At 34.4% G+C, this 13781-nt stretch overlaps 1 protein-coding gene across 1 annotated transcript; it reads left to right on the top strand.

Moving 5' to 3' along the window:
• The first annotated feature begins 4115 nt into the window (after positions 1–4115).
• LOC128556284 (uncharacterized) lies at positions 4116–7643 on the top strand. Its single transcript, XM_053540844.1, has 2 exons — positions 4116–4489; positions 5195–7643. The coding sequence occupies exons 1-2, from the start codon at positions 4155–4157 to the stop codon at positions 6552–6554; spliced, it is 1695 nt and encodes a 564-aa protein (XP_053396819.1). The 5' UTR covers positions 4116–4154; the 3' UTR covers positions 6555–7643.
• The last annotated feature ends 6138 nt before the right edge of the window (positions 7644–13781 follow it).

A 13781-nucleotide genomic window follows, 5' to 3' on the forward strand; every position in this document is an offset into this window, starting at 1 on the left:
CCCCAAGTCCAGCTAAATCAGCCCTAATACCACAATTAGTTTTACTCCGTTTATAGACACTGCACGATATTGTAATTCTGTCTGCATTCAAACGAAGGAGAAATATCTGCACTAAACAGAACTATTACAGATAAAATAATTCAAACCGGAAAAATGAGGGGTTGATGAACTCCTTTCCACCACATTGGCCCAAAACACAGCGTATGTAAATAGTCTTTGGACGGCTGCAAACAGGTCAAACCTCTCTAACATTATAGATCTATCAAATTTCACATGCATGTTTTATATCACAACTCCTGTCTTGAGTTATGCCATGTTATTCACTCAATTATTTCGTCACTATATATCAGCATCAAACAGGGGAGCTGTTTCCAGAGTATACACTTCCTTATTGTTAAAATGAAGATTCCCAAACCAAGGGAAGTAACAGCAGCTTTCAACAATGCCTCTGTCTTTACCTTAGGTGGCAGGGGAGCGGTTTCGTAGTTTGGCCCCGGTCAATTTTCTGTATAAACAGGACAGGGTAGATATAAAGGCATATCTATCTTACTGGTTATTTATCATTATTAATTCTTTAATATATCTGGGGAATGAGGAACGCTTAATGATTCTACATGGCGGGTGTTTTAAAATTCCTAGCTCTGTACTTCCGGTTGAGACTAAAACATAAACATCAGAACAAAAAGTCGGCCAGACGCTCGGCTGTCATCCATCCACATTTTTTCAAGTGAAAATTACGGAAATAAAGTGGTGGTTGGGAGACACATTCCACACCACCTGGTTATGCATCTATGTTCGCACTATACATATATGCTACGAAATTGGATTTAAAAATACAAAATGGATGAATGGCAGAGTTCAAAGTGAGGCCCGGTTAGGCTAAGTTTGGTCTATAAAATTTGGGTGATTTGGCCAATTTTCACTACATCTGGCATGGAAAGCGACAGGTGCATAGGACCGGAGAGTCGTCTTTATGTAGTCTATAGTATCTGGAATAGTCCATAGTAGTTTCAAAGAAAAATAAACAAAAACGAGATTTCTATGGATATTTCAACACTGGTACCCGCACGTCAATGTGGAATTCGCAAATCTGCACTCCCCTGCCACCTTACTTTTATTCTAAAAAGTTGCCTTTTCAGGCAAGAACACCTGTCAAAATAAGTAATAATGTAACCTATAACTAACCATATTGTATGTGTAAGCTATAAGTAACCTTACTTATCAGTACGCTATCACTAACCTTACCTTATCTGTAAGCTATAACTAACCTTACTGTATCTGATAACTATAACTAACCATACTGTATGTGTAAGCAATAACTAACCATACTGTATGTGTAAGCTATAACTAACCATACTGCATGTGTAAGCTATAACTAACCATACTGCATGTGTAAGCTATAACTAACCATACTGCATGTGTAAACTATAACTAACCATACTGCATGTGTAAGCTAAAACTAACCATACTGCATGTGTAAGCTGTAACTAACCATACTCTATGTGTAAGCCATAGCTAACCATATTCTATGTGTAAGCTATAACTAACCATACTGCATGTGTAAGCTATAACTAACCATACTGTATGTGTAAGCTATAACTAACCATACTGTACATGTTAGCTATAACTAACCATACTGTATATGTAAGCTATAACTAACCATACTGCATGTGTAAGCTATAACTAACCATACTGAATGTGTAAGCTATAACTAACCACACTGTATGTGTAAGCTATAACTAACCATACTGTATGTGTAAGCTACAACTAACCATACTGTATGTGTAAGCTACAACTAACCATACTGTATGTGTAAGCTACAACTAACCATACTGTATGTGTAAGCTATAACTAACCATACTGAATTTGTAAGCTACAACTAACCATACTGTATGTGTAAGCTACAACTAACCATACTGTATGTGTAAGCTATCACTAACCATACTCTATGTGTAAGCCATAGCTAACCATATTCTATGTGTAAGCTGTAACTAACCATACTCCAAGTGTAAGCTATAACTAACCATACTGCATGTGTCAGCTATAACTAACCATACTGTACATGTTAGCTATAACTAACCATACTGTATATGTAAGCTATAACTAACCATACCCTACGTGTGAGCTATAACTAACCATACTCTATGTGTAATCTATAACTAACCTTACTGTGTGTGTAAGCTATAACTAACCGTATTGCCTCTGTAAGCTTTTACTAACCATACTGTATGTGTAATCTGTAACTAACCATACTGTATGTGTACGATAAAACTAACCATACTGTATGTGTAAGCTGTAACTAACCATACTGTATGTGTCAGCTACAACTAATCATATTGCATCTGTAAGCTACAACTAACCATACTGTAGATGTAAGATATAACTAACCATACTGTAGATGTAAGCTATAACTAACCATACTGTAGATGTAAGATATAACTAACCATACTGCATATGTAAGCTATAACTAACCATACTGCATATGTTAGCTAAAAGTCTGTCTGTAAACAGGGAAATCTAGTTGCAACCAAAACTTAATTTTCAAATTATCTACTTTTATAAAATATTTATACTATGACAAAGGTCTCAAAGAAAGATCTTCAGAATGTGTACAGTATTTTTATCACCTGAATGTGAAGTATTTTATAGAAACTTTTAAGATTGCTGGCTGACGATCATCTAACTATCGTCCTTCCGTCATCCACAATCTTTAAAGAACATTTGCTCCATAACCACCAAGCCAATTTCATTGAAACTTGAAATGAATGTTTTTAGGATGGTCTCCTTTCCCTAAATATTCTAATATATAGGTCAACAAAATATTCTAATGAAATTCATTTAATATTTGTTTACAAAATGCTTAGATTGATTTTAAAACATACAAATGCATCATATATCAACCACTTTTATCGCAGTCTTTTTAAGCAGCAGTTCCATACGTCTAATTAAATATCAGAACAAAGCAATGCAATAATTAAAAAAGTTACGCTCACAGTTAAAGAAAGAACTTTAATTAAATTTCACACAAATAAGCACATATATTTGAGTATTAATTTTAATAACATGGTAAGCAAGTTTGATTTAACACTATATACATAACTTTTTACTTACGTGCAGGTCAACAGACATTTAGTTTTCCTTGCCATGTATTGGTTATTGTAAATAATTTATACAGGAGAAATATGTCTTCACCTAGAAATGCGCATTTCGCTTCATTTGTGTTTTCCCCTGCAGTACTTCGGTACCCCGTGACAAACGTATTTCAATTTTGAATGTAATGATTAGTAAAAAGCCGCTAATTCGCATGTGTTTTCATAAACTGTCAGTAACTAAGTTGAAGAAATATAGCAAAAACTAATATTATTAGAATTCAAATCAGTTCATTATAAGCACTTTATTTCCGTTGAACGTTAACTTCACATATACAACACTAGTTTTTGAAAGTTGTCAGGAATATTCACATTATGGTTACAAGATGGACATTATTCTGGAAATTAGTGTACAATGTGCAATCAACACAAATTCGCACTTTAATTGTAAATCCGTCAAAGAAATCACAAACATCTGCAGACAATAACAAGTTGCACATTTTTGCAGAATGAATCAAACTATATCAAATGGGAAGCACTATTGTTGTGATTTTGTAAATGAACCCTATAAGTCGCCACTTACGATTACGCAAGGGTAAGACACAAGAACAGACACGGAACGGATCATGTTAACCTTTGAACACCACGAGTGACCTTGATATACGGAATGATGGACGGAAGTACGGAAAAGCACAATCCAATAGTCCCCAAAATGTTTTTCAAACATTAGGGACTAATAGTTTTAACTGTGTACGAACGCGAATATTAAATGAATGCAATCCTCGGAAATGTTTTACTTTATTTTTATTTCTGACCGTCCGTCCGTCCACTTCTTGTCTCCGGTCCATAAACTTGGACGAAAGATGAAGAATGTTAAAGAAGGAGTAGATATATGTCTAGAGATAATCACTTTCGAAACTCTGTTTACAACTCTGGATAGGGTATACGTGTATTGATAAAACCGACCTTAGCGATATACGGTATACATGTATTGATCGTAGCGGTAACATTTTACTACAAATCAAGTAGGTCGATTCAAAAAGGAAGTAAATATATAGTTTCAAAATGGCGTCTGGTGGGTGTGAAAACACTTCAGATGAGATTTTTAATTTTAAATGTTCACCTTGTCTGGCAAATAACCGAACTAGAGAAGCACTGAAATATTGCGTGGAATGTCAGGGATATTGTTGCAAGGAATGTACTGACATTCACAACGGATTACCTGGTTTGAAAGGTCACACGCTATTGGATAAGTCGAATTATAAGTCGTCACGCCTCACAGCAGGATTACCAGCAATACCGACTGAGAGATGTAGCATTCATGAGACAAAGATCGTGGACATGTATTGTGGTAATCATGATGAAGTCGGTTGTACAACTTGCATGGCTTTAAACCACAGGTAAATTTGTGCACATTTCATAATTCAGTGTTATCGTTTTATAATGGATTTAACATGCGACCGTTATTATTGAACTGCTGATTATTCAGTTGTCAGATAAGAGTTCGTTCTAAAATTCTATTTACAGATCATGTAAGGTCTTTTGTTAATGTAGTTTGAATGCATTGTATAGTTTTGTAATTTAATACATCTTCATATTGTATATCAGTTTATACAGGTAGTGTAGCTACTATGCTTTTATCTATAGAAACTGTATCTTACAACACACAATCCCGACAGTCCATCATCGATATAGTAGAGAACATCAAACATTTTAAGATGTAACAGTATTCTATAACTTTGACAGTTCGATTTTTACTTCAGATAGCAAAATCTGAATTTTTAAATTTGTGTTTTGCAACATTTTTACAAACCGAAAAAAACAAAACATTCAATTACTAGTTTATCGAAATAAAAATCAATACTGCTACCACCCATGATTGTAAGGAAATACAGATTGATTAAGGTATATACTGTCTCCATTTCTATTTTCTGTGGACTTTTGCATGTGAATAACGAAATTAACCATAAAAAATGGTTATAGGAAAAAGGATACCAGATATTTTTTAAAGTATTGAAGTATTATTTTATTCCTGAATAAATTGATCTTTTTGCAGTACTTCCTTGTACATGTTTTGATAAGTGATCTTTGGTCTGTAATTTCAGGTCTTGTGCTGATGTGCAATCCATTCCAGATATTGTCGATAGTAAATTTCCTACGACAGATGTTGACAAAATACACCAAAAGATGCAAGACTTGAAAATTATGATGGAGAAAATTATGAACACCAGACAAAGACTGATAGAAGAATTAAAGAAGTCTAAGACAGAAGCAGTAATGTCGATAAAGAACTTTCGAAGGGAGATGGAAACAATTCTTGAACAACTAGAAAAAGAATCGATTAAAGAATTGGAGATGAAATTCATAAAAGAAGAGTCGAAACTGCTAGAAGAGAAGAAGAAATCAGAAACTGAATTAGATGGTCTGAAACAAGCAGTGAACGACTTGAAGAAATCAGAAGGAAACAAAGCCCAACAATTTGTTTCCATGAAAATGTCCTTGAAAAGAATTGCAAAAACGGAAGACGTATCTAGTTCATTGCAAACAAGTATTGATGTAAAAATATCCTTTAGCTTTGATCCCGCTATACTGGGATTTCTACAACAGTTGAAAACCTTTGGATCGGCCCGACATGGTTCTATCACTGCTTTACGATCGCCAAGAACAACAGTCTATTCTGTTGAAAGTATCTATAACTTAAACATCAGAGGCCAGAATGATAACAACAAATGCAGTGTGTATGGATCCTGTCTTACAGAAGATGGATCACTATTGTTAGCTGATAATAACAATAATAATATTAAACGTGCAGATATTGTAAAAATGGCAGTTACAGATTATTTATGTGTTCCTGCTAGACCTATTGGCATTTGTTGTACAAGTAAAACTGAAGCTGCAGTCTGTCTGGACAATAATACAGTTCAGTTTGTCTCCCTTGACAAGCAGATTACAACCACTCGTCAGATAAAACTGAACCATAATTGCTTCGGCATTGGATATAAGGATGAGAAACTCTACATAACTGACAACAGGGGATCGTTATACATACACGACATGACAGGCAACATACTACAGACGGTAACTCAAGATAATGCCGGACAAAGTCTGTTTTCAAACAGTCGAACTGTTGCTTTCAGTGATGTTGATAAAGAAGTGTTTGTTGCTGGTTGGGGTAAAGGTCTAGTTATTATTGATGGACAAGGAAAGCACTGTCAGACCTTTATTGATTCAGAGTTAAACGTAGCGTCTGGAGTTTGTACAGATCGTAGAGGAAATCTGTTTGTGTCCGGGTTTAATTCAAATAACGTGATACAGATAGGGAGAGATGGGAAGAAAATGGGAGTTGTCGTGAACCAATTAGATGGACTTGAAAATCCAGAGTCAGTTTGTTTTGACAAAAGGCAATGCAAATTACTGATTACCCAACGCAACAACAATACTGTCAAAGTAATCTCTTTGCACTAAAGAGTGATTATATTACAATATTTTGCTAGTATAAGTACATCATGCTGTTTTCGTATATTACTTGAATGTAATCAAAGAACGCTGATAGCAAACAATAACAGCAGTTACCTTATCAAGTTATGCTTAGGCCTAATTCTTGACATACAAAACAAGAAGTACATATGGCATTGAGGGTTTCTTAAAACAGTGTTCAAAGCAGCGTGGTGTTGAAATTATTTCTCATTCATTTTTGGCTCGATTAGATTGTTACTAAACAAAGAAGGACAGTCTCTTGTATATTCTGTGATAAACAACAGTTTAACAACAGTCAAATTGTATCATGACGTCCAGTTTATTACAACTCTGATAAATAAATTCCAGTATGATCTTATCAGAATACTTCAATGAACAAGTAAGACTGAAAACAATTAAGACCTCCTTTTAGTCCATCGTCCAATTTACCATGATTCATCGTTCAAGTGCATAGATAATTAACAACTCGGGCTAACACCCTCGTTGTTCAACTGAACTCATGTGAACTCTGAACCGTGTTAAATCAGCTGATAAACCACCCGAAAGCCTTGAATATTGCTTGATAACGTACCTATTTAGAGTATATGTAAACTGTTTTATTGTGTTCAGCAATTAACATGCACAGCGTTCTACATGTCATATTTTTATTTTTACTGTCCAATGACAGAAAAACATACACTGCACCATATAGTGTTTTCTTTTCTGTTTCTGAATGTTTCGATTGAAGAATTGTTTGTGAGTGTCTGCATTTCGTTCATATTTATTTACTTTTTAGTGTTATTTTTGTGCGTTTAGACAGGTATAAACAACATTGAAACTTCTGCCCAATTCATGAATCACGACAGGTTCTGATTTGAATTAAAACTAAAGTTGAATTCAATCAAAAGTGAATAGTTGTATTGATTCAGTTGGAATCTTTTCCGCAAAAAAAAATGAATTTTAGTTGTAAGTGATTATGTTTTTTTAACGACGCCATATTTTCTGTGTATTTCAGCGAATGACGCAGGTAATCGCGGGGGGAAAGTGTCTCTTGAAGTCATTGCACAAATATTGTTTATAAACGAACTTTCGTTACAAAGTATACATTCTGTCTTGAATAAAATTTCTCAGCATATCTTTTGATTTTTTGTTGACTTTACGTTTTTGTTGTCTTACATAGCCCTCGTCCATTTACGTACAGTCTCCATTTATTTAAGAAAATCTGTAGCTGGCGCCGCAACTTAAGTTGATGATTCTAACTGATGTCTAATTTGCATATAGAAGATAAAAGATTTTGTTTTTATGTTTAACATTTATTTACATGTGCAGACTGCAAAATTAAACTAAAGAATGGAGTTACAAATGATTGCGAAGTCAGAAATGACGAATATTTTTCTGCCGTTACGGTAGAGTCTACCGATTGAAAATTTGAATGCCCAACATCCCCGAATACAAAATTTGTCATCTTAACTGACTACCGTATATGACTTTTCATAGATCAAAACACTTTCTGAATTTTACAGAAAAAAGTAATATTCTTAAGCAAATACTACCTTCCTGTGCAGGCAAGTATTATGTGTAAAGTTCTTGTGCTTGTTTTTAGATGTGTTGTGAGAACTGCCCTAATTTATATGCAGAATATGATTAAAAGTGTTCAGTGTGGATATGGTTTAAGATCTAAAAATAAATCATCACTTCTATCATTGCCCAGAAGACGAACTTGTTTAGAAGATAGATCATTTGCGGTGATAGGACTGAAATGGTGGAATGAGCTACCTGACAGACAGACAAATTATGGAGGGAGATGAATGTAGACGTTGTCTTTAAGACAGCTCTATTTTTAAAGTTCTGTTACAACTTAATTATCACTCGAGTTGATGTACAGATTATCAGACTCTGTAAAGCGTATTAGAAGCTTATTCTAGACATATTTTGCGCTATATAAGTGTATTTGTATTGTATTGTATTGTATTGTATTGTATTGTATTGTATACTTAAGTTCGTTTTATCGTGCTTAAATACAAATATCATACTTGCGTGACTGAAATAAGTACTGTAGACAAATACTACTAACCATGGTTATAATTTAGCTATAAATACATTGTTATAGAAAAAAATCAACATTTAATGACAGTAACTTAATCAATAGCACGATTTGAAAATACCAAACTTAACTAAGAAATTACTTAAGTTTTTCGTGAAATTGGGGCCAGCTGAACTATATTCAGGATGAGCTATTAGAATAAGTGGATGATCTACTATTCGTCTTCCGTCGTCAACGTTTTTACTTATCATAAACATCTTTTCGTCTGGAAAGAATGGTTAGAATTACACCAAACTTGGACAATAGCATCTTAGCACAGACCCATTAAAAATTTGTTCAAATACTTTTAGGGCTGACAAGAGCTAAAAAGGAAAAGCATTTAAACTACTTCTGCTCATGAACCACTTGATGGATTTTCACTAAACTTGGTCTTTAGCCTCCTTGTATGTTCTTCTCTCATGGTTATGTTCTTCTCTCATGATTACGATTCGCCGTAAACCCAACTCACTCACTCACTCTCTCATGGTTATTCAAATGGTTACGTTTAGCTTCTTGCAAGGGCTAACAGAGCTGAAAATAGAAAATAAATACTTTAAACAATTTCTACTCATAACGCACTTTGTGCACCTTCACCAAATTTGGTCTGCAGCATCCCTGTAAGGTCCACCCTCACGTTTGTTTAAATGATACCGCTTGATCCCTTGTAGGGACTGCCAAAGCTTACAACAGAAAAACATTTAAGCGACTACTTGTTCTGATCCACTTAATAGATCTTTACCAAACTTCGTCTGTAGGATCCTTGTATTGTCTTCTCTTAGTTTTGTTCAATGGTTATGTATGGTCCTTTTAGGGATCGCTAGAGATAAAAAAGAAAAAAAAATAACGACCTTTTCTCTCGAACCACTTGAAAGATCTTCATAAAACTTGGTAACATGTAATTACAGAGACGTTGAACCAGTGGAAGCCTACCAATTTTCGTACACGTTAATAATTCCTGGTTTCTTCAAAAAGCTAGTCTAAAAACACTGTTATACAATTTCATCATTGAATTCACTTAAATGCAACCAGGAGGTTTAATCACATTGTGAGAAGAAGGTTCTTGCATGTTTCCTCAATATTGATGAGCACTCCTAAGACCGGAGATCAAAACATGTTTAAGCTGAACAGATCTAAATAAGTAGAGACCTTTGAATATTCAAATTTTCAACTTGAATACATAATCATGTGCATTGCTGGACAGCATCCAACTGTTTTAGTAAAACTACTAATGTATAAATTTATCAACAGTCAGAGTTACATGGGAGTGTAGTTCTTACGATAGATCAGTCTTGTAGTTAGTCTACTGTTACGAACACATGACATTCCGTATCCAATGTTCACATTTGGAGAGAAAAAATAATCTAAAGAAAATAAGTCATAAAAGGTTCACTATACTGAATACAGAACAGAGTCCTCTGCTACACAAAATAAATATTCCTCTATCTTGTTGAGTATTCAAAATATTCTAAGAAAAGAATATAAATTACACGTCGGGTTGCTCATTGTCCTGTAAATATCCCGTCTGTTAGAATTATTCACGCACATCACTGATCCTAATAGAAGTCTTTCTTTTCCTGAATATTGTCTCATATGTTTTTAATGTGAGCTTGTTTCTAACATCTACATGCATTCTGTATGTATGTTTTGCACCATTCTGTTTCTTAATGATGTGCCTAACAATTTAGCGACTTTACATATTGACAAATGATAATTTTTAAAGAAATATCTTGTCAGGTAAAAATACATTTTGTTTCCTTTAATTAACTGAATAAAATAGGGATCAATTGCAAGAAACAAACTATTGAAATTTTACTTTTCGAACATTCGTTTATATTATGAAACATAATTTTAAACCACAGGTCCATTTTTGATGGCAACCATACGGCTTAATAGAAATAAAATTTAAAAACATTGTCATTGGTTAAAATGCCATTAGTTTTGGACCTACTTTGCGATGCACGACTCTATGGCTGTGTTTAGGTGCTCTGTGCTTCCGGGAAATCCCTTACCTTTTATCTTTTGTTGTATTTTCATATTACATTATCTGAAAACTTCAAAGGAATATATTGATTATCAACAATAACAATCGCTATTACAACTGTTACAATTTTAATGCAGTGTCTTAAAAGCCCTTCATATGTTTCATTACTCTATGTCAAATAATTTTAAGATACGTACGACACAAAGTCGGACGAACGGACGGAAAGACGTACGGACAAGCATAAAAGCAAGTCCCTTCTTGTAAAAAAATGTTGCAAACGGCGACACTTCGGACTCCCAGATTCATTTTTTTCAATGTTTCTCTATAGGATATAAACAATAAATTATGACAAGAAATCAGTTTCACAAAGTATCACTGGTTCGTATACACACGTAAGTTTAATAGAAAATGTATTTATCCAGCAAGAAAAGGAACAAAATACAAATAAAATTTGATGAATTTTTTTTTCACACAGTGGCATATATTGACCATGACTGTGAATTTATATATTCTTGAATAATTCTATATATAAGTGCAATGATGATAATCCATAAATCTTTGTATTTAAGCTTCTAATCCGGTAACGGTGGCAGAGCGGATGTTTGTGCGTTAAATACGCTATAAGGTACACTTACAAATACGCGCATTGTAAGGGAACCTTCCGCTAAAGTGGGAAAGCATAAAAATGAAACCAATAGCCACGGCCTGTAACAAAATAACTCTATTGAGGTGGAGGGAAATGCATGTTTCCCGTTGTAACTAACGAGGAATTAGCATCTGAAATTGCATTCAGCATGATATCATAATCCTAATAGAGTTAAATGGATGTCATGGGGCATAAACACTGGACTTTTTAAAGTTTGATGAAATTTATTTTTTCAGATAGTGACATAAACTCATTATTATATAATTCATTTTAAACATATAGCCAAATTACTTAAAAAGTTATTCTCAACTCATTTATATAGTGTTTATATAAATAAATTACAAAACCTAAACTTATAAATATTTCTTTAGAGTGTTAAATTAAAATTGTTTGATAGATCACTAAAAGCATGTCTAACTTCGTTGGAAGCCGGCGGGAAAGAGGGCGCTCCAAGCGCTTGCTGGTCTTCTCATTATAGAGGGCGCTGCAAGCGCTTGCTGGTCTTCTCATTATAGAGGGCGCTCCAAGCGCTTGCTGGTCTTCTCATTATAGAGGGCGCTCCAAGCGCTTGCTGATCTTCTCATTATATTACGTATTCATATAAAAACCAATCAATAAATAATTCTTTTTTGCTTGATAAACAGTTTAATCTCAAGTGTTGAAACTCAGTAATGAAATACAAACAACATGATTCATGAGCGAACGAAGAGAGACTTTTGTCAATCAGCAATGTTCTGAGGAATCTTTTAAAACAATGTTCAATGTCATGACACATTGTAGTTCAAAGCTCTTGTTGAGACTATATATTGGTTTTGAAAGATAAATTAGAAGGGTATACTTCTATAAAATCCTTAAGCTACCGCTTGCTTTTTCAGACATATGCACAAAAAGTCATTCTTCTTCTTGCAGACTACGCCTAAGTTAGGTAAGGCAGGTTTTGCCAACCAATTCCGACAGGTTTTTCTTTCCGATATGAATTTTATGAATTTAAATATTTATGGGAGACTGAAACTGAATCTGCTAAAATGTTGCCTATTTGCGATCTGTTCTTCCAAAGGAAGATTTCCTTTTACATTTTATCAACTATCACGACATTCTCCAAGTGTCGTATGACGGCTAAACAGAACGTCGCCTCGTACTTGGAAAGACTGTTGTTTCATTTTCTGGTCCTTTTAGATCATTGAGCTCATGCAATATTTCTTAATGATAGAATTTAGCTTACGCTGGTAATAGTGGGTTAGAGGTGTGAAATATTTTATGATCTCTCATAATCAGACCCAGTCAAATCGTTGATTTTTTGTGTTTTATGGGTCTTCTTGCAGGATCGTCTTTGTTTTTAATTACTACTTCTGCTCAAAATTTATAAAATCAGTATGCCAAGCAAAACACGTTAATACATTATTTTAGCATTCGGAAAAATAATAAAACAAAATACTAAGTGATTTATCATTATTATTCAATATTAATTATATAGTAAACATTACATCATACGATAATATTGTAAGCGGTAACAAGTAACGCTAACTTATAACTTTAATATAAATTTGGAGATTTATGACCACTTCAGGTTTGGACAGGGAGTGCCGGAGCAATTGTCCAAACACAGTCGGCTGAGAGAAGAACCAGCGAGCCTAGTAGAACAGGGAGTGCCAACCGAAGCAACTGTCCATAAAAACGAGCGGACCTGCAATAGTTTGACCGGGAATGCCGAATCCACGGTCCGAACCTGCAGTAGTCAAAATAAACAAATGGCAAAACCTGTTGCGAATAAGACAAGCTATTATTGTAATCCACGGGCAAACACGCAACTTGACTTGAAACCAGTCAAGTCAAAATCTTGGCAAGTGCAACCATAAACTACGCAAACTAGGCAAATATGGCAAGCGCAACAGTACACTAAGCAAGCTAGGATTGCCAGATCACTTGGGCAAAACCTAGAAACGCAAACAGAATTGCAGGCTTACGAATAAAAATATATCTAACCACGATTAATATTACGCTGTGTATAATTACTATAAATACATCAGTCGTAAATGCCCCTAAATCGACGGAAATGAGGCCAGGGCCTCAATATCGATTTAGGAGAAAATACGACAGGCAGATACAATACAAGACCAAATAATGAAATAATTCTGTGTATAAGCAGTTAAGTTTTATGGCTCGCGTGTTTAACCCTCGGCCGACAGAACTTTTCCGGAAGTGACATTTAAAAGATGAAGTGTTACATATAAATATAGAACAATTTTGTTAACAGAATAATTCTCATTTCTATACAATTTCTCAAAGATTGTTATGAACGGTTAAATCATATGAGAAGGTTCCAGCCAGTTTGTAGACGATTTGATGTAACGAGAATGTCTTACGTCTTAAACTACTGTGTGTCAGATCGTTCACTTGGTACCGCTTGTCTGTTGAATAATGTTGCCACTTCAGCATATTACCGAGAAGGTCCTGAAAAATATGTTAAAACACAGCAGAGCAGAGCAAGAAAAGATACTTCATAAATGAACACAACCGTTTCAAGTC

Source organism: Mercenaria mercenaria, chromosome 4, assembly GCF_021730395.1.
Source record: "Mercenaria mercenaria strain notata chromosome 4, MADL_Memer_1, whole genome shotgun sequence".
Lineage (NCBI taxonomy): Eukaryota > Metazoa > Mollusca > Bivalvia > Venerida > Veneridae > Mercenaria > Mercenaria mercenaria.

Coding starts and splice junctions, on each gene's coding strand:
- LOC128556284 (XM_053540844.1), top strand. CDS start 4,155: ATGGCGTCTGGTGGGTGTGAAAACACTTCAGATGAGATTTTTAATTTT. Junction 4,490..5,194: donor TGCATGGCTTTAAACCACAG/GTAAATTTGTGC, acceptor CTGTAATTTCAG/GTCTTGTGCTGATGTGCAAT.